Source organism: Carettochelys insculpta, chromosome 18, assembly GCF_033958435.1.
Source record: "Carettochelys insculpta isolate YL-2023 chromosome 18, ASM3395843v1, whole genome shotgun sequence".
Taxonomy (NCBI): domain Eukaryota; kingdom Metazoa; phylum Chordata; order Testudines; family Carettochelyidae; genus Carettochelys; species Carettochelys insculpta.
In genome coordinates, this window is record NC_134154.1 from 933,857 (window position 1) to 952,820 (window position 18,964).

Sequence of the window (18,964 nt, forward strand, 5' to 3'; positions counted from 1 at the left end):
ACCTGGAGCCCCAGGTACCCAGCAGCCCGCAGCTGCTGCCTGCATTCGTAGCCCCTCTGTACTGACTGGCCGCCTGTGCTGCAGGCGCCTACTACCACAGCAGCAGCCAGCCAGCCCGAGGTTACTAGGACAGCATATACATGTCCCCTGGCTCAGCAGAGCCGACGAGTAACCCCTGCAGGCGCCCTGGGCTTGGAGAGGGCCGGGGAGTCATGAGGCAGCATGAGGGTTAGGACTGGTGGGAGTCAGAGGGTGAGGGACACCTTGAGCATGAGGTGGTGTCCCTGACCATATTGCAAATAGTCGTTGATGGACGTAACTCCCCTGAATGCATCCAACTCTTTCTGATCCCAGTTATTCTTTTGCCCTTCATGACATCCAGGAGTAGAATGGGGCTGTGGGCGCTCTGCCAATCCACTGGGCAGCACCTGACTGTCTCCTGGGCAGCCGGCTAGGTGCTCATCTTACCGGGAATTCTGGTGAGGTCACTCAGCTGGAATGGAGGACACCTGGGTTCTAGTTCCGAGGACAGGAGAATGGGTTTTCCCACACTGCACGGACGATGGACGCCCACAGCTGTGTGCAGCCACACGTGACAAAGTTGTCTTTTTCAACAGTCTTGCTGAAAAATTTCCCACAGCTCTATCCTGTAACGAGCTCCTTGGGGTCAGTCTGATTAACCCACTGGCTCTGCTTCTGTTTATCCTTTGCTAATTAACTTGTGTGTGGGTCAATGATGAACTAAAACCTGGATTAACTGGAATTATACCTTTGCTAGATAGCAGCAATCTAAAATGAGGTTGAACAATGGTTTTTGTTGTCACCTCTTGTCAATAACAGCTTACAGAATCCTAGGGCTGGAAAGGACCTCAAGAAGTCACCTCGGTTGCTATTTTCCATGCTTGGGCTGCACAATAAGATGATTGTTGGTGGCCTGGGGGGCGGTGGGGTGAGGGGGAGGGAGAGTTTGTTTTCTAATTTTGAGCCAGTTGCATTGCGTGGTTTCTGCAGATGAGCAGGCAGTAAATCCAACTGAGGCCTGGTACACTAGAAATTGACTTTTTTTTTTGTTGGTTTTCCCTCAAACTCCTCCCCTCAAAACAAAAACAAAAACCCTAAGAGATTAAACACAGGTAAAAACTGCATTCCCTCAATATTCAGGTTGCACAGGTGAAATCTAAACATAACTATTCTTGCAAGAATGCCAGCTGATCATGGGATCCCTGCACACTTCAGAAGCAGGCCTGGGTTCCACATACCTGCTGATAAGTGTTCTGGGCAGTTTCACAGGATACCTGACAGCTTAGGGAACCTATTAGTCGTTTTGCATGCTCTGTGAATGAGATGCGCTGAAGGCCATAGTATAGGACAAGGCCCTGACCTTAGAATGCACGCTGCACGAGTTGGCTACATTTACAGTGGTTCTCGACTGGGGGTACGCAAACCTTAGGGGTAGACAGAGGTTGTATTGGGAGTAGGTCAGTTCATGTAGGTATTTGCCTTATGCTACAGCAGGATAAATAGGACGCACTAGGAAAGTCAGTAGGAACTAAACATTCATACAACGATTTGTTTGTCCTGCTCCAGGTGCTGTGCGCTTGTAAAGCTGCGGTGCCAGATGAGAACGTCAGCAGCTCCCCAGGAGCGGTGTGCTGACACGTCCGTATTTCTATGCCTGGCTTTGTAAGTAGACAGGTTTTAAGTGAAGGGGCGCCGGAACTTGGGCTATGCAGGACGAATCACACTCCTGAAACAAGCACTCCCAAGAGCCCCCTGGCTGAGCTAGTGTCACTGCAGGAGGCGTTTCCGTCACAGCGCACAGCCTGCGGTGCAGGTGTGTGCGCATGCAAAGGGCAGGAGAGCAGAGGTGGGGTTGGGCTGGATTGGGAGGGGGCTGTCTGGGGGTGCCGGTGAGCCCGGGGGGCTGGGGCGCTGGGCCTGGCTCAGGAGCCCTGTGGGCTCAGCTCCGGGCTGGACCCAGGAGAGGGCAGGGCCGGGTTCGGTGCGGGAGCTGCAGCTGCTGCTGGGGACCCGCAGGCCGGCTCGGGCCGGGGGCAGGCCCTCTTCCCGGGGAACCGGCGGCAGGGGGCGGGGTCTGGCTCTGGGAGGCGGGGCTTAGGGCCATCCTGGCGCGAGGGGCGGGGTTTAGGGCGGGGCGGAGCGTGGGCGTCCGGGGAGGGGGCGGGGCTTAGCGCGGTTCGTGGTGGGGAGGGGGAGATCCAGGCCCGGCGGAGGCGGGGCTTAGGGCGGGGCTGGCGCTGGGGGCGGGGCTCGGGGAAGGCGGGGAGGGGCGTGGCTTGGCGGGGCCACGGGCCGTTTATTGCCCGGCCCGGTCCAGTCCGCCCCCTTCCCCCCGCGCCATGGACCTGCGGATCCTGGAGCACCGCGTGCGGGTGCTGAGCCTGGCCCGCCGCGGCCTCTGGCGCTACACGCACCCGCTGCTCAAGCTGCTGCTCCTGCCGCGCCGCACGCGGTACGCGGGGTCCGCCTGGGGGTTCGGCAGCGTTCGTTAGCTGGGGCGGGTAGGTGCGGGGCGGGGAGCTGTGGGGGCGCGGAGGGGGGGTTAGTTGCGGGAGCGGGGCGGGGAGCCGGGCTGGGGGGGGAGCGGGTAGGTGCGGGGCTGGGGGGGAGCGGGTAGGTGCGGGGAGCTGTGGGGGCGCGGAGGGGGCGGTTAGTTGCGGGAGCGGGGCGGGGAGCGGGGCTGGGCGGGGAGCGGGTAGGTGCGGGGAGCTGTGGGGGCGCGGAGGGGGCGGTTAGTTGCGGGAGCGGGGCGGGGAGCGGGTAGGTGCGGGGAGCTGTGGGGGCGCGGAGGGGGCGGTTAGTTGCGGGAGCGGGGCGGGGAGCGGGGCTGGGGGGGGAGCGGGTAAGTGCGGGGAGCTGTGGGGGCGCGGAGGGGGCGGTTAGTTGCGGGAGCGGGGCGGGGAGCGGGGCTGGGGGGGAGCGGGTAGGTGCGGGGAGCTGTGGGGGCGCGGAGGGGGCGGTTAGTTGCGGGAGCGGGGCGGGGAGTGGGGTTGAGGGGGGAGCGGGTAGGTGCGGGGAGCTGTGGGGGCGCGGAGGGGGCGGTTAGTTGCGGGAGCGGGGCGGGGAGCGGGGCTGGGGGGGGAGTGGGTAGGTGTGGGGAGCTGTGGGGGCGCGGAGGGGGCGGTTAGTTGCGGGAGCGGGGCGGGGAGCGGGGCTGGGCGGGGAGCGGGTAGGTGCGGGGAGCTGTGGGGGCGCGGAGGGGGCGGTTGGGAGCGGGGCTGGGCGGGGAGCGGGTAGGTGCGGGGAGCTGTGGGGGCGCGGAGGGGGCGGTTAGTTGCGGGGTGGGGAGTGGGGTTGAGGGGGGAGCGGGTAGGTGCGGGGAGCTGTGGGGGCGCGGAGGGGGCGGTTAGTTGCGGGAGCGGGGCGGGGAGCGGGGCTGGGGGGGGAGTGGGTAGGTGTGGGGAGCTGTGGGGGCGCGGAGGGGGCGGTTAGTTGCGGGAGCGGGGCGGGGAGCGGGGCTGGGCGGGGAGCGGGTAGGTGCGGGGAGCTGTGGGGGCGCGGAGGGGGCGGTTAGTTGCGGGAGCGGGGCGGGGAGCGGGGCTGGGCGGGGAGCGGGTAGGTGCGGGGAGCTGTGGGGGCGCGGAGGGGGCGGTTAGTTGCGGGAGCGGGGCGGGGAGCGGGGCTGGGCGGGGAGCGGGTAGGTGCGGGGAGCTGTGGGGGCGCGGAGGGGGCGGTTAGTTGCGGGAGCGGGGCGGGGAGTGGGCGGGGCGGTTCGTGGCGGGAGCGGGGCTCCGGGGGGCAGTTCGTTGCGGAGCTGGGGGGCGGTTCGTTGGGAGGAGCGGGGGGGGCGGTTCGTTGCGGGGCTCGGTCAGGCAGGGAGTGGGTTTGGGGGAGCCGGGATGCTAAAGACCCTCAGTTCCCCTGTGGCCTTTCCGCTCCCCTTGGCTTGCAGTAGGCGAAGGGTGGGAGCCGTAAGTGCGGTGCCTCGGGTGAAGGTGCTTCGGGTGGGTGGGTCTAGACAATGGGTGGGCTTGGGGCAGGTTGCGGGGAGGGCCGCCTGGCTCCCAGGGCGGGGGGCTGCGTTGTGGTGCGGGCTGCCTGGAGTACATGCAGGCGGCCTGTGCAGTGAGATGGAAGAGGTCAGGGTGACGAGCGACCTGTCTTCCTTTAACACGCGGACTGAGACGTGTCTGACACGTTCCCGGGCACACCTGCTAAAAGTGAGCGTGTGTGAAACTGTTTAGGTCGCACACAGGGAGATTCTTTCACAAGGGTGCACACTGCCCTGCACACGGGGAGATTTTCACAAGGGTGCACACTGCCCTGCGAGTTCACTCTGCGGGGTCTTGTTCCCAGCGTGGTGCACTGGCACTGGAAGTGCTGGCTTCTATCAGCCCTTACACTAGGCAGAAATGCACGCTCTGCTTGGGAGCTGGTCACCTGGGTGAGCTCGGCACGCTTACCAGGACTTTCACACCCGCAGAATACTTGTGCAGAGTTGGTTCCCTCTGCTCGTGTCTAAGAGTGAATGTTGGCACTGGGAGCTTCTCTGGCATGGTCAAACTTCCTTTTGGTTCAGCATCTGGGGGCTTTCCCTCTCCTGAGGTGCCCACAGAACCAATCTGCGGGGTGGCTGTGACTGAATTTGCCCTAGCTCCCTGCGCGAGACCATTTAGCTCCGCTGCTGCGTATCTTCTCCACACTGGCAAGTGTGTGGCTGGTGTTAGTTGTGCTCTTTAAAGCTATTCTCCTTACCCCGATAAACCCACTGCCACAGCCCAGCTGTCCTTGGGCATGGCCGTGTGCCAGAGATCAGGCCTGTTTGCTGGCTCTTGCTAGAGCAGTGCTAATGCTTCCTACTGTAGCTGGACTGAAAAGGTTTATAAGAACATGCTGTGGCCTGGGCCTCCCTTCCGCCTCACAGATCGGCTGTGTCTTTTTGTGGAAGCCGGTCACCTTGCTGCACTGAACGTGACTGAGTGAAAGAAAACCGGGGGCCTGTCTCACGGTATCGTGCGACGTGTCTGTCCCAAGTTCTGCCGGGCTGCGACTGGTTCAAAACCCTGCTGCAGCGTGGCTGTGTTGTGGAGATGGCTGGCTGGCGTGAGACCCGGCATGCACCTCCATGGAGCACCACTGTCCTGGTGCTCGCCTGGGAGGGGTTGCTCTGCTTCTGGCCGGTGAGCCACTCTTGCAGAATCTTTCCATGTCCCATTACAGTCAGTTATTACGTGTTGCAGGTGCAAGTTCTTTAGCTTGACGGAGACGCCCGAGGACTACACCATTATGCTGGATGAAGAAGGCTATAAAGGTAGGTGGGACAACTCTCATGCTGAGGCCGCCGGTCGTGGAGACACAGTTCTGCCCTCTGTTCTGGCATTCGTGTGCTTCCTCTGTTCATTGCCATTCAAACGCAGTTTGCGCCCCTTGTTCTTTGCTGTTCTGAAATTCCTCCATCAAGGGCAACCACTGGGCCTAGGGTCAACTTTTTCCCTGTAGAGCTCCACTTCTGTCGCAGACCATATGCGTTTTACAGAGAGACCTGTGGGGTGTGTGTTGCCACAGAGCCGGTAGGCCTCTAGCACTGACCAGTGTAAATGTCCGACCTCCGTCCGCGTTGGAGCGGCTCAGGTAGATGTGCTTGGGGTGCCAGTAGTTGTCCGGACACGTTAATGCTGGATAAGTGTGTTAGCACGTTGCCTGCTAGACAAATCTCAGCCAGCTGTAGTGCAGGGAGCTTGGCTGTGCCTCCGAACTTGGCCACGTCGGGCTGGGGCTCCCCCCTCTGGTGGGGCTCTTCAACCAGGCCAGTCCTCTACATCTGGCGCCATGGCTCCTGCTCGGTGTTCTCCCAGCCGGCAGTGAGCGGGCGATGAAACATCCGGCTGGGCCAGGAAGTGCAGGTGATGTGGTCTTGCCAAGTGTCCTTTTGCAGACACAGTGCGATATCTCGGTGTGCTACCGATGGTGCAGCATACAGCAGGGTGCCACCCTGGGGCGAAGGGGCCAGGGCCCTACTGCTTCTGAAAGTGGGTGGTCCTGGCCTGGTCACTCTTCGCCGTGGGGCCAACCCCCTGCCCCACGTCTCCTCTTCCCCCAGCCAGGCTGGAAGATGGAGCCTGGGCAGCTGGTGGAAGCCATGGATCCTCCGTCTGCCTGTGCTGGGGCTCCCAAGAGCACTTGTTTGCTTGTGGCCCTGCCCCCCACACAGGGCAGATGGAGGGTCCACGGCTCCAGGGCAGCTCTTTGGTTCCCTCAGCCACACCAGAAGCCAGAGACAGGTCAGGATAAGAGCTGGAGCAGGAGAGCCCTTTTAGTGTCTGATTGTCGCGTTCCTTGTGTCCGCACAGAGCAGTCGAGGAGGGAGTTGGTTTCGGGGTGTGTGTTTCTGTCGGGGCTCAGTGCTTGTCAGACCAGATCACTGGAAGTGTGTCCCCTGTACGTCTGCATGACTTACCCCAGCCCTGCGCACAATGCAGCCTAAGGCACCCCATGCAAACAGCCCTCTCCTGACCCGGCGTGTGTGCGCAGCTGCAGACCACTGTCAGCTTGGTGCTTCCCACTCGGGCTGTTCCTGGGTCTTCCTGTTGCAGGCTGCACAGGCTGGCAGAGAATAAAATGACTATCTATCTTACCTTGTTGGCTCTGGCCCAGGCGGTGTCCCTGATAGGGAAGCTGAACTCGAGTTCCCTGCCTCCCCCGGGCGTAGCACACGAGGATGTGGCTTTAGTAACACCACAGGCTGGGGTGGTTCCATGTGGATCTCTCTGTGGGCACTGGTCCCTCAGCTATGGCTGTATCCCCTGCAGAGTCAGGTCCCCGCTGGGTCGTAACCCATCACACGCTGACCCGTCTTCCTCCGGCCACTTGGAATCTGTCCCTCAGGGCTCATCACCGTGAGTCGGAGTCTCCGTCGGCTCTAGATGCACATCCCTGGGGTGCTTTGTACTGCAGCAGCCAGTCACTTACAGAGTGTTCGGCGTGCATTGTTCATTTCTGCGTATTTCTGTGTGTAACTCAGTGACCCTGGAGAGGGCAGGAAGTGGAGAACAATGGAGCTGAGTGCAGCTTTCTAGATCCCTGCATGGCTCCCTCCTTATCCCCTGCGGGGAGGTTTGGGGAAGGGGGGCAGCAGCGTGTCTCTGAGATCAAGCGCTGGGGCTGCAGTGTTTAATCTCTCCCACCACTCTGCCCGGGGTGGCTGGAGAGCTCTGCAGCATGTGGAAGTCGGGCCTGCCTGCAGCCAAGAAATTCACAGGGCTGGCAAACTAGTCTGGTCTCATCTCAGCCGCGCTAACTCTGGAGCTCACGTGGTGCATTGGCCACGGGTGGTGTGCTGGTGTGAAGGACTGAGTCGTGGTTGTGTGGCCCTGGCACAGCACTGGCATTGCCACCGAGCCCTAATTCCACCAAGGGGCCGAGCGGCAGCTTGGAGCGATGACTTTAAAAGGAGCTGGAAGAGCACGTGCTGCTCCGGGCAGGTCTGCACAGCTGTGGAAGGGGGAATACGGCCTCTCTCCTCCCCCAGCCCAGTTGCTGCTGTGGCCAGGCCCTGCGGGGGAGAGGTGCGTTTCCCTTCCAGCTCAGGTGCTGTGGCCAGGGCAGAGATGTGGGGTGGGGAATCTCTTTGCAGCAGCCTTGGCGCACTCTCCACTCCAGGCTGCTGAACCTGGCCCCACCCCAAAGCCCAGCTCTCTAGCTGAAGCCCTCACACCCCTGCACCCAGCTCCCTACCCCGAGGGCCCCCCACCGTTTGCCCCCACCCCCAGCACATGAATTTTGTTGTGTGTCAGTGACACACTGTGTTGCACACCACCTCCACATTGGTGCACTAACAAAACTCGTTCCACTTGGGTGTGAAAAATTAGAGGGGTTGCTGCTCTGCTCCACCGAGGTTTTTCCTTGTCCTCCTGCCGGTGGGATGTAGTCAGACAGGCCGGCTCTGATCAGCCCGCCTGCAGCTTTGAGGTCCTTTTCCTGCGCAGGAGCCCTGCATCAACCAGTATTTTTCTCTTCCCATCGTTGCTTCCGAGTTTCCATGTCCGTTGGCTGTCTCAGTGCTCTGAGTTCCAACGCGCTGCTCCCTTTCCCCACTCTCCTGCGGTACCTTGAGTTCTTAGCCCGGATGTTTCTGTTCTTGGGTCACTTACAATTGCAGCTTCCCTGCAAACCCGGAGGCTGTGCTTGATGCAGACTTAGAGCTGGGCCCATCTGTCATGGGAGGTCTTTGCCCTACACCCCTGGAGGGCTTGGTCAGCGCCTGTTGCATGCGTCCACCGGTGCCGGCTGTCCCACGTGATGTTGCTCAGCTGCTCTGTCCCCCAGCAAGGCTTGTAGCAGGCCTTTGGCTCTGCTCACCTGGGGCAGGTGAGGTCTGGGCTGAAGCAAAACAACTTTCTTGGTTGCGTTCCTGCATTTTCAGTCTCTCCGGGAAGCCCTGTTGTGGCCCAGGCCTCTGGCGTTGGGGAGGAGGCACTTGTGCCTGGGGTGCCTGCCTCTGCCATGCTGTCTGGGGGCATCCCCTGGCGTCTAAGCAAAGCAGCTTGTGGCCTCTTGGCTTTGACAGCCCTCGCTCGGCCTCTCCAGGGCCGCGGCACTGGCGGTTAGGTGGGATGGTGTTGGGACCCCCGTGCTCTGAAGAAGCTGGAGCCGCAGATGCACAGCAGCTGTGCCCAGAATCTAGCTAGGAGAGACCTGCCGCCAGGGCCTGTGCCCCTGGGCAGGGCAGGCCGCGCAGCCGCGGGTGCAGGAAGGAAGCAAGGAGTCTGCTTTGTGCAGCTGTTTCCTGGATCCCCTCCAGGGTGGCTTGGCTTGCCTGGCTCCTCAGAGCTGATTGGAGGACCCCTCCATCCATCATGTCCCCCTTTCTGAAGGGGGGTGACGCGAGGGCGGCGCAGCACAGCTGTGCCTGGTGGCTGTGGTGCAGGAGGGGCGCTAGACGTGGGAGTGACCCTCTCCCAAGGCTTGGCTGGGCCTACCCCCGTCCGTCTTGTGCCCGCTAGTGTGTCGTGCCGGTGGCTGCCAGGGAGCGCCTGAAGTGCGCATGGGGGAGTGGAGCCAGGCCAGCTGGGCCCAGGGCTCCAGCCCTTCACATGCTGCCTGTGCCCGAGGCGGCGGGGCGCCGGGGCAGCTGGAGTTGGCCCAGCAAAGAGCTGGCCAGGATCAGGTTGTGGGTGAGGGCTGTTTGCGGTGCTACAGGGAGATTCGTGCTTGTCCCTCCGAGGGGCTGAGCCCTGTTCTGGTGCGGCTTCCCCACGCGGCCCTGGGGAAGTGTTCCTGGGGGTCTGCAGATCAGGAGTCTCCAGCTGTGGCAGCCCTGGAGTGACCAGGACGTCTGGAGAAAGACCAGGATGGCAGCAAATCTGGAGTGGGGAGGGGAGGGCAGGGCTGCAGCTCCAGGGTCCCCAGGCCCATCCTCCCCATGTCCCAGTCCCAGAGCGGCTCCAGCTGCCGGCCAAGTGTTGGAGAGGAGGACAGGCTGGCAGTGGGCACCGCGGCTGCATGAGGCTGTGCTGTGAGATGGGGAGTGAGCTCTGGTACTCCCTTGACCCCATCCCCACCTCAGGAGTGTGAGAGGTTAGTCCTCTGTGCCCCTGCCTTCCCGCTTCTCCTGCCCGCCATGGGCTGGGCTGGGCACAGGTGTGGGCAGAGGGATCTGCCTGGAGCGAGGCTCTTCAAGTGGCAGGCAGTGCTGGGGAAGCAGGAGAGAGTTGGGTGCCTTTTGGGGGGGGGGGCCTGCCACATGCTGGCACTAGTCTGGCTGTCCTGAAGGTGCAGGGGAGGGACGGAGGGTAAACTGAGGCCTATCTTGGTACAACCTTGGTAACGCCACCTGCGCTCTTCCTGCATGTTCTGAGTTGCACATACGTGGCCTGGCGGCGTGAGACGCATGGTGACTGATAAGTAGCTCTCCTGATGCTGAACCAGAGCCTGATGTTACTGTTGGGGGCAACTGAGGCACGGAGGCAGCTCCTTGCTGAAGCCCATCCGATGGGAGCAGAAGATGCGTGGCGTTTCCCGAGAATCGGTGCTGCCGTAGGCGCTGGCTTGTCTGTGCTTTTCTGAACTGACGCAGCTGCGAAGCCCTCGCGCAGCCTGGCTGGCTTCACTCTGCCGTTGGTGTCTGGACACCCCGGCCCTGTTTTGTGGGGGCTGCGGAGAACCTGGTGTCAGCCCAGCTTGGATGCCAGCTTTGCACTGCTGATAGGCCCTGCCCGCGAAACCCAGCGATGCTGGCGTGTGCCTGCAGCAGCAGGAGGGGACAGGCTGCTGGGCTGCTCTGACACTGCCCAGCAAGGAGAGCTCCTCGTGAAGCTGCTCCCCGGGGAACTTGGTGGGAGTCCCAAGAGGCACAGGGCTCAGCTCTGCCTCCCCATCGCAGTGCACTAGGGCTACGTACCCCAGCCCGCTGCTCACGCTCACTGGGATGGTGCCCCAGTCTTGACACCCTCTGGGGATTTTTGTCACTAAAGCTTGGTAGTGTGTGGCCATAGCCTCAGTGTGGGGCCTGGTGTGTCGGGCGTGGTCTGTGAAACTGCACTCGTGTAACTGCACTCGTGTAACTGCTGTGCACCCGTCTGCACCGTGAGAGCACTTGTGCAGCTTATCTGAAGGCCGCAGGTCTGTGCGAAGGGATGGCTGAAAGCCTCGTGCAGGTGAGAGACGCCTCTGGGTGGCGCCTGTGTGGCGGGGGAAGGCTGCCTAGTGGGGAGAGTCCTGAGCGGGGGGTAGTGAGTGTAGATCCTGCTCCAGTGCTGGCCTTGAGGAAGCCGCTTCATGTCTGCCTTTCGGGCCTCCTGTAAAACGAGGCCACGTCCCTCCGCTCAGGCAGGGAGAGACGTTGCTTTGTACCCTGGGAAAGGGCTTTGCACTTGCGGGGCGGCTGAGGACTTGGTAGCTTGGCGGCAGAGGGCTCTGGCTCTGGTCCTGATTTGAGGATTATCCGTCTGACTGGCTGTGCGTTGCCCATTAACTCCTGCGGCATGCGGGGCGGGGTGCCAGTTTCTGGTGACTGCCCCGCTCGGACTGGCTCTTGGAGCCAGGAGGTCTTCCCTGCAGCAGGGCACAGGCCTGGCCCAGTGCAAAGCAGAGGGGCGGGCGAGCGTGATGCTGGAGGGGGCATGTCTGCTGGAAGTACAGGAGAGACCCAGCTCACGCTGTCGGTTTCGTCACCTCCACGGCGCACAGGGCTTCTTCCCGCTCTTTCGCTGGGGTCGTGGGGGGTGGCACAGGACTCGGAGGCGCCTTGTCTGACCTGCCTGGGACCGCGGTGCGTGTGAGCTGCTGGCCCCTGACGGCAGAGCTGTGCGAGCCGGGGCTGCGGCAGGCTGGGTGCAAGATAGCCGGGAGGTAAAACGAGCACGTCGTGGGATTTGAAAAGCCACATCCAAACCCCTCCTCCCACCTAGGGTCTGACCAGACCTGGGCGTGTGGTGCCTAGAGTCGCTTCACCCCATCTGAGCCCGGTCCTGCTCCGGCCTGGAGCGGGGCCCGATCCTGGTGTGGATCAGAACCTGCCTTCCTTTGCTTGGCTCGAGCTGGGCCCCTGATGCTGGCCGAGTCAGTGACCCAGCTCTGCGTACCGACCGCCGGCCTGTCTGCGTGGTGCTCGCCCTGCAGGCGCTGCCTGAACGCAGTACTAAGTGCAGACCGCTGGAAAACGTGGCTGCCCGGGACTGTCCCTGTCTTCTCCCCACTGTGCGGGGGGAGACGTGCCCCAGGGAAGGCCTTTAGCAGCGTGTGCTGCCCGTCAGCGGGGGCGCAGGAGGTCTCTGTCCAGGCACCTGTGCCTGCATTGGCTCCATGGGGGTCCTGGCCTGCTCTGAGGCCTGACATAATTCAGGGCTGCGTGTTTGGGCAGCGGCTGCAGTTGAGTCTCTCAGACCTGTTACAGGAGCCCCCGGCCTGTCCTGTTCTCATTGCCCCCTTCCCCTGAGCTCCTGTGGACACAGGGCCTGGCCTGCTGTGGGACTGTGGGGCAGAAGTGTGGGCAGGAGGTGGCAGGGCCCTTCCTGCGCAGGGGTGAGGGGTGGGTGCCCCTGACCCTCCGGTGTGGTGGGCCCGGTGTGGGCTTTGTGCCCTGTGGGCAGCGTGCTGAGCCGGCTGGGTACGAGCGCTTGGGGGGAGGCTCCTTTCCGGGGATGCGCAGGGGCTGTGTAGCACAGGCCCATTCGGGGGTGCCCTGCTAGGGGTCAGCATCTAGCAGGCTGTGTGGCTCCAGAGCAGGGCCGGGAAGCGGGGACCGATGCTGTGGTGCCCCTGCCTTGGCGGTGGGTCTCGGAGCGGGGCAGAGGGAGGGAGAATGGGACCTGGCAGGGCAGAGCCCTGCGGTGACAGCACACCTCGTGCTTCCGGCAGTGGGCCGACCTGGAAGGTGCTTTGTGCGGGGTACTGCCCCGGCTGCTGGCGAGCTGTGAACGCTGGTGACGTGTCGACAGGTGGTGAGCTCCCCTTGAGAAAAGCCTGTTTCCAGCTCAGCAGGGCTAAGTGAAGAGGCCGGACAGTGGCTAACCCCCCCGGCCAAGCTAGCGAGGAGCTGTCCTCTGCAGAGGTGTGTCCTCAGCACCTGGGGCTGGAGCCCTCTCAAATGCTGGACTTCTCCACAGAGGTGCTAGGGCGGGGCTGGGGGGCCCATGGCCCCGATCCAGATCACGGCTTGCCTGGATCCATCCCCCAAGGCTTGGGGGTCCCCTCCCCAGCACCCAGCCTTGCAGTGGGGTGGGGGATGCAGAGCCCTGAGACTCCCAGGCTGGAGTCAGGCAAGCTGGGGCCAGATCAGGCCCCCAGGCTCTGATGGGGCATGGGGTGGGGGGCAGGGAATGGCTCTGCACAGCCATGCTGCTGCTCATGGCCCTTCTCTCAGCCAGGGTGCGGGGGGGTGGCACATGCCTGGTGGCTCTATCCTGCCGGTATAAAAAGGATGTGGATTTGCTGGAGCAGGTTCAGCGGAGGGCAACAAAAATGATTAACGGGCTGGAGCACAAGACCCATGAGGATAGGCTGAGGGATTTGGGCTTGTTTAGTTTACAGAAGAGAAGACTTAGAGGTGATTTAATAGCAGCCTTCAACTTCCTGAAGGGGAGCTCTGAAGAGGAGGGTGAGAAACTGTTCTCACTGGTGTCAGATGGCAGAACACGGAGCAGTGGTCTGAAGTTACAGAGGGAGAGGTGTAGGTTAGATATTAGGAAAAACTACTTCACCGGGAGGGTGGTGAAGCACTGGAATGTGTTGCCTAGAGAGGTGGTGGAATCTCCATCCCTTGAGGTTAAGTCCCGGCTGGACAAGGTCGTGGCTGGGATGACTTAGTTGGGTGGATCCTGCTTGAAGCCGGGGGCTGGACTAGATGACCTCCTGAGGTCCCTTCCAGCCCTGTGATTCTGTGTGAAGGAGGGGCAGCCCACGTGCCCCCCAGAGGGACTGGTGTGGGGTGACGGCTGTGGCTTGGTTGAGCAGCACACAGCAAGGCAGGGTAGTGCTCTGAGCTGCGGCTGGGAGGGGACACGCACTCATGCCATGGCGGTGGGTGGTCTGGTCTCCGTGCCAGCGGCTGCTGCACTGTGCTGAACCCTGCTTGGCATCTCACCTGGGCTGTTGGTGTTGCAGAGCTGCCCCCGTCGGAGTTCATGCAGGTGGTGGATGCCACCTGGCTGGTGCTCAACGTGCTGTCCAACGGCAGGTCTGCCGGCAGCTCGCAGGTCATCGGCGTGACGAAGATCGCCAAGTCGGTCATCGCGCCGTTGGCTGAGCACAGCGTCTCGGTGCTGATGCTGTCAACCTACCAGACAGACTACATCCTGGTGAGCCCCCGGCCCTCCCCGTCACGGGCCCAAAGAAGGCCATGGAACACGAGTGCCCTGGCCAGGTGACAGCCACTGCTGGGTGACTGTCCTCCAGCAAAGGGCTATCCTGGCCCTAGCCACATGAGAAGCCCTTGGGCTGAGCGTGAGGCTTGTCCCCGTCAGTTCCCAGGGGTGGGGTGGCCTAGGTGAGCTATGGGGGAGAGCTCAGCCCCTCCTTCCTTGGGGGTGGAGAAATGTGGCCAGGAGACAGCAGGCGGCTGAGCGGAAGAGGCTGTGCTCAGGGGTGACCGGAGCAACTTCTCGCCCTCCCCAGGTGCGGGAGAAGGACCTGCCAGTGGTGATCCGCACACTGGCCGGCGAGTTCGATATCTACAAGGAGACGAACGGCGACTCCATCCCCGTTAGCTGCGATGATGTGAGCAGCAGCTTCCTCAAACCCCGGCACGGTGAGTGCAGGCCTGGCCTGGGGCGCTCACCTGGCTCGAGGGGCTGCCCGGCCTCCAGAGAGGAGAGGCTGGAACAACTCCCCTGTAAAGCAGCCGTGCGCTGTCCCCACCGGCACGAGCAGCTCTGCTCAGGGGTGCTCAGTGCCCAGGACGGTTCTCGCTCCTGCCAGCCATTGGCCGTGACTGCGGTAACTCAGAGGGCCCCTGCACGGCCCTCGGGGGTGTGACGCTGTCGCACTTCAGCTGAGGTCCCTCCGCTTTGGCCCAGCAAATGGACGGGCCCAGAGGCCAGCACTCCGAGTGGTGCGCTGGGTCATGGTGCCAGTCCCTATGCCACTGGGATGGGGGTCGTCAGGGCCCAGGGCTCAACCCCACCCTGGCAGTCCCGCTTCTGCCTGTGCCCTGCACCCAGCGGTGGGGCTGCTGGGAGTGACTGAGCCCGGCGAGGAATAGTCAGAGCTGGGCTCTCCTGGGCCTCAGGTTCCCCTTAGGAAGGGCTTATAGCAAATACGTGCTGCTGCCTTGAACGGTGATGAGTCTCGGCTGTCCTGCTTTAGTCTGGCCGGCCTGCAAGACGCTCTAGCAGGGAACAGCCCTGTCCAGGGTCTGACCTGTCACCCCTCCCTGAGCGCCTGGCCCTGTGGTAGGTTTCCACCCAGGGCCCTGACAGCAGTACCGCTGCTCGGCCGCTGGAGGGCAATAGCGCCTCACCCTTGGGTGCCTGCACAGCACCCGGCGGCTGGGCTGCCTTGCTCCTCAGCGCACAGCTGTGGGGCTGGAGCCCTGTGGATTTTCCTCGTGCCGGCAGAGGTCAGACTCTGCGGTGCTGTGGCTGAGCTGCCATTCCCCGGGAAGCTGCTCATCCCCCGGCTGGTTCGGGTTCACCAGCGCTGCTTGGTGCTGCCCCAATGCACCTTTTCTCCCTGTGCCGGAGGCAGGGGCATGGGGCCCTGCCAGCCTGGGCCACGTGCCTGAATCTCTCCCCAGAGACGAGCCCTACCGTGCACCCTGTGCAGAGCCCTCGGAACAAGTTCTGCATCCTGACTGTGGCACCTGACACGCTGCCGGCCATCGCCACTGTGCTCCTGGACGTCCTCTTCTATTCGCAGAGGTGGGCAGCTGCTAGGGCCCCACTTCTCCCTGGCATGGGCACTGGGGTCTGCAGGGGGTGAGGAGCACAGGGCAGCCTCACACCTCAACAGGCCCTGAGGAGAGGCAGATGGCCAGGGTGTGGGACTCCCTCCAGCTCTCCGAAGAAGCGACAGAGCACTAAGGGCCCTTCGGCACCCCAGGGTCCCGATGGGCAGGTGGCAGGCCAAGGCCTTTGCGGCTCACCTGGGAGGTGTTACAGTCGAGCCCCCAAGTGCCAGGGCTGGGAGGCCGAGCTGGGGAAAGACTCTTCCCACAGGCAGTGTCAGGCTGGAGTTGAGCTGTAGCTCAGAAGTTGCGGGGTAGAGGGCCTGTCTGACCAGCAGAGGGGAGATGGCTTCATAGGTAGAGCAGCTGTGGCTGACCTGGTTGGCTCTAAGCCAGGTGTCTCCCAGCACTGGGCTGGGCTCGGCATGGCCAGCCAGCTGATACTACTGCGCACCGACTCTGGCGAGGGCACCCTTTGGGTGGCCACACCCCATCACTTTCCATCACTGCCTTGGGGTGGCTACCACATTCTGCTGTGGCTCCTGGGGTGCAGAGCTCAGCCTGCCTTGGGAGCTAACCCCCTGTCCCTGTGTGGGCAGCCCTCCGAAGGAAGCAGCCCCAGGCGGTCCAGGTCCGGACACCATCCGGTTCTTCGCCTTCTCCTTGATTGATGGCTACATCTCCATCGTCATGGACGCAGAGACCCAGAAGAAGTAGGTACCACCGTATGCCTGGCCCAGTGCCCTTCACCCCACCTGATGCTGTCCCACTCCCGGGGGGCTGGAGGTTACCCTTGCTGCCTCCGTTGTTCCCTGGTGAGATGGGAGTGGGACGAGGCCTGGGGTGCAGGGGAGCAGCCACTGCCTGGGCCAGGAGTGACGTGCTGCACCCAACCCTTCAGGTTCCCCAGTGACCTGCTGCTCACCAGCTCCTCTGGGGAGCTCTGGAGGATGGTGCGAATTGGCGGGCAGCCCCTGGGCTTTGGTGAGTGGGGTGTGGGGGCTTGTCCCCAAGGGCGGGGGCACACTGGGGGGGGCTGGGCGACTCTAATCCCCAAGGGCCGGGGGGGCTGTAGCTCAATGGGCCCAGCAGCAGAGCAGGTGGGAAGCCAGGACAGCCCCATGGGACCATTACCCCCTTGAACCTGACCTGCGGCCAAGCCACACGGTTGCGTGACCTGGGGCTATGGGCGAGGGGTCCTGCTCTGTGGCCCTCTGGCTGCCCGCTCGTGGGGAATGCCAGGCCGGTCACATCCCAGCGCTGTAGCCTTGGGCGCCTGGCGGCTCTGTCCCCAACAGACAGCTGGGTCGAGGGAGCCCCTGGCCTGGGCAGGACCTGGGAGTGAAGGAGGAGGAGGTCCTGGATGGTAGCCAGTGCCTTGGGACTCTCACTAGCCTCTCGGCTCCCCCCTCAGATGAGTGTGGGATAGTGGCGCAGATTGCCGAGCCGCTTGCCGATGCAGACATCTCAGCCTATTACATCAGCACCTTTAACTTCGACCACGCCCTGGTAGGTCCCTCCCAGCCCCATCCCGCATGCTGGGCCCCAGGGAGATGCCCGCCTGCCTGTGGCTGACTGACCAGCTACCTGGCCCCTTCACAGAGGGGTTCTCCCAGCCCCTTGGGCAGTGCTGCAGAGGCCCCTGCTGGGAGCAGACACCTGACCACCTCGCTGGTTGAATGGGCCTCTCCCTGTCGGCCTGTGGCTCAGGCCAGCCTTACTCCCCAGCCTCCCAGCCCCGCGTGGCGGTTCAGCCTGGGGGCAGTGTGAGGGACCCCAAGAGGGTGTCTGCTGCTGAGGGCTGGCCCCACGCAGGCTGGGAAAAGGGGGTGCCATGAGGCTTGAGTCCTGCCAGGCTGTCCCTGCCCTGAGCCCCGGAAGCCCCATCTACACGTGCGGAGAAGGCTGGGGATAACGAGTGGCCAACCTTGCTCCCCTTGTGCAGGGGTCAGCTGGCTCCCCCAGGGAGTCCTAGCTGGCCTCACCTTGCAGTTGGAGGCCATGCGCCCACGGGAGCTGCGTGAGACAGGCTTCTGGGGTTCACCCAGTGCTCTTCACATCCCCCACCGCGTGCGGGCGAGTGGCAGGCCATGCTCCCGACTCTGGTAACGCTGCCCTGGCGCCCCTCTCCGCTAGGTCCCAGAGGACGGCATCGACAGCGTCATCCAGCTGCTCCATAGGCGCCAGGAGGCCGTGGACGGCTGGCGCAGCAGCTCCCGTGGCCTCTGAGCACCCGGAGAAGCGCTCGGCGTGGCCCCGTGGCACAGGACGGAACACTCCAATCTCCTTCCTCCCAGCCAGCTTGGCAGCAGTGGGGGCCTCCTCTGCCAGGCCCTGCCTTGAACTGCCGGCCAGGCTGGCTGGCTGCAGCTGGGGTCAGCCAGCCCTGGCCTGCAGGAATGGGGCTCTGACAGGCCCAGCAGCCCTGGCACTGGAATCTCCTGCCGTGGCTGCAGCATGCCCTGAGCCTGGGCTCCTTGTCGCCCCCATGGGCAGCAGAGGGGTCAGGCCTGTGAACTGCCTGGCCCTGGGCTGTAACTCTCCCAGCGCAGGGTTGCCTGGGGCTTCCCTTGGACGGTCGCGGTAGCCAGGGCCCTGGCTGTGTGGGGCTGGTGAGATTTTACCCATCTGCCAGGCCGGGCTTCAGGGAGCAGTGGGGCTTTTGGCTCCCAGGACAGCTGGGGCCCCTGCGGTAGGGTACAGGATGGGCCCACCTGGTGCCTAGGGGCTACTGTTGAGTTGCCAAGCAAGAGGGTTGCTCTGGTGGTCTCTCCCGCCACAGCACAGGGGGTGCAGGAGAAGTGACTTGCTGGAAAAGCAGTGGTGCCAGGCCCTCTGCCTTGCCCCACGTCCTGCAGCCCAGCCCTGAGTTCTCTACAGTGGCTGGCCACAGCAGGAGCAGCCCCAGGGATCCCCACTGGGCACTGGGGCCCTGTGTGTTCACATCCCCCTTCCTTGGCAGGGGGAGTAGGAAAGCCAGTGACTTCCTCCTGTGAGCCAGGTATGCAGGGAGCTGGACTACCCCCCCAGCCAAGGCCCTGTCCCAGAAGGAGGGTGTGGGCTTCATAGGGGCAGGGTCACTGCATGGGGGTTGTGCAGCAGCTTTCTCCCATAGAGGGAGATTCCTTGTTTGTTTCTACAAGGCCCCATTTCCCTTCCCGGTTCCTAAAAGGGCGCCTTTCTCCTCCTGCTCCTTCCCTAGCAGAGCCTGGCTGCCTCTCCTGCTGGCAGTGACTGAGAGGCCTTCCCCCCCAGGCCTGTTCTTGGCTGTCAGCAGCCTGCTCCCTGCCTGAGGCTGCGGGCTACCTGCTGTGTGGTGAACGGGGGCGGCCACAGGTGCTCCTCAGCCCAGGCAGCTGCTCCCACAACACTTTCGTGGAGGACAACCAGTGGCCCCAGGGCCAAGCCAGGCATGGGCTGAAAGAAGCCCATTAGCTGGGGCTCTCCTGGCCTGGAACTTATCCCTGCTTGGTCTCCTGCCGCTGCAGCCAGGCACCAGCTGCTTGCACCTGGCAACCAGGTTTCCTTCCTGGGCTGGCTCTGCAGGGGGGCTTTATGGCAATAAATCTCTACTTTCAAAGAACATGAGGTGTCTGCTAGTGGGCAGGGGCCACAGCCCCT

General features: G+C 63.1%; 1 protein-coding gene across 1 annotated transcript; it reads left to right on the plus strand.

Annotated features, from left to right (window-relative positions):
* Nucleotides 1-2,317: 2,317 nt before the first annotated feature.
* On the plus strand, nt 2,318-18,926 carry CASTOR1 (cytosolic arginine sensor for mTORC1 subunit 1). Its single transcript, XM_075013215.1, has 9 exons — nt 2,318-2,473; nt 5,202-5,272; nt 13,564-13,757; nt 14,074-14,206; nt 15,194-15,317; nt 15,943-16,056; nt 16,245-16,327; nt 16,758-16,852; nt 17,480-18,926. The coding sequence occupies exons 1-9, from the start codon at nt 2,361-2,363 to the stop codon at nt 17,570-17,572; spliced, it is 1,020 nt and encodes a 339-aa protein (XP_074869316.1). The 5' UTR covers nt 2,318-2,360; the 3' UTR covers nt 17,573-18,926.
* Nucleotides 18,927-18,964: the final 38 nt, after the last annotated feature.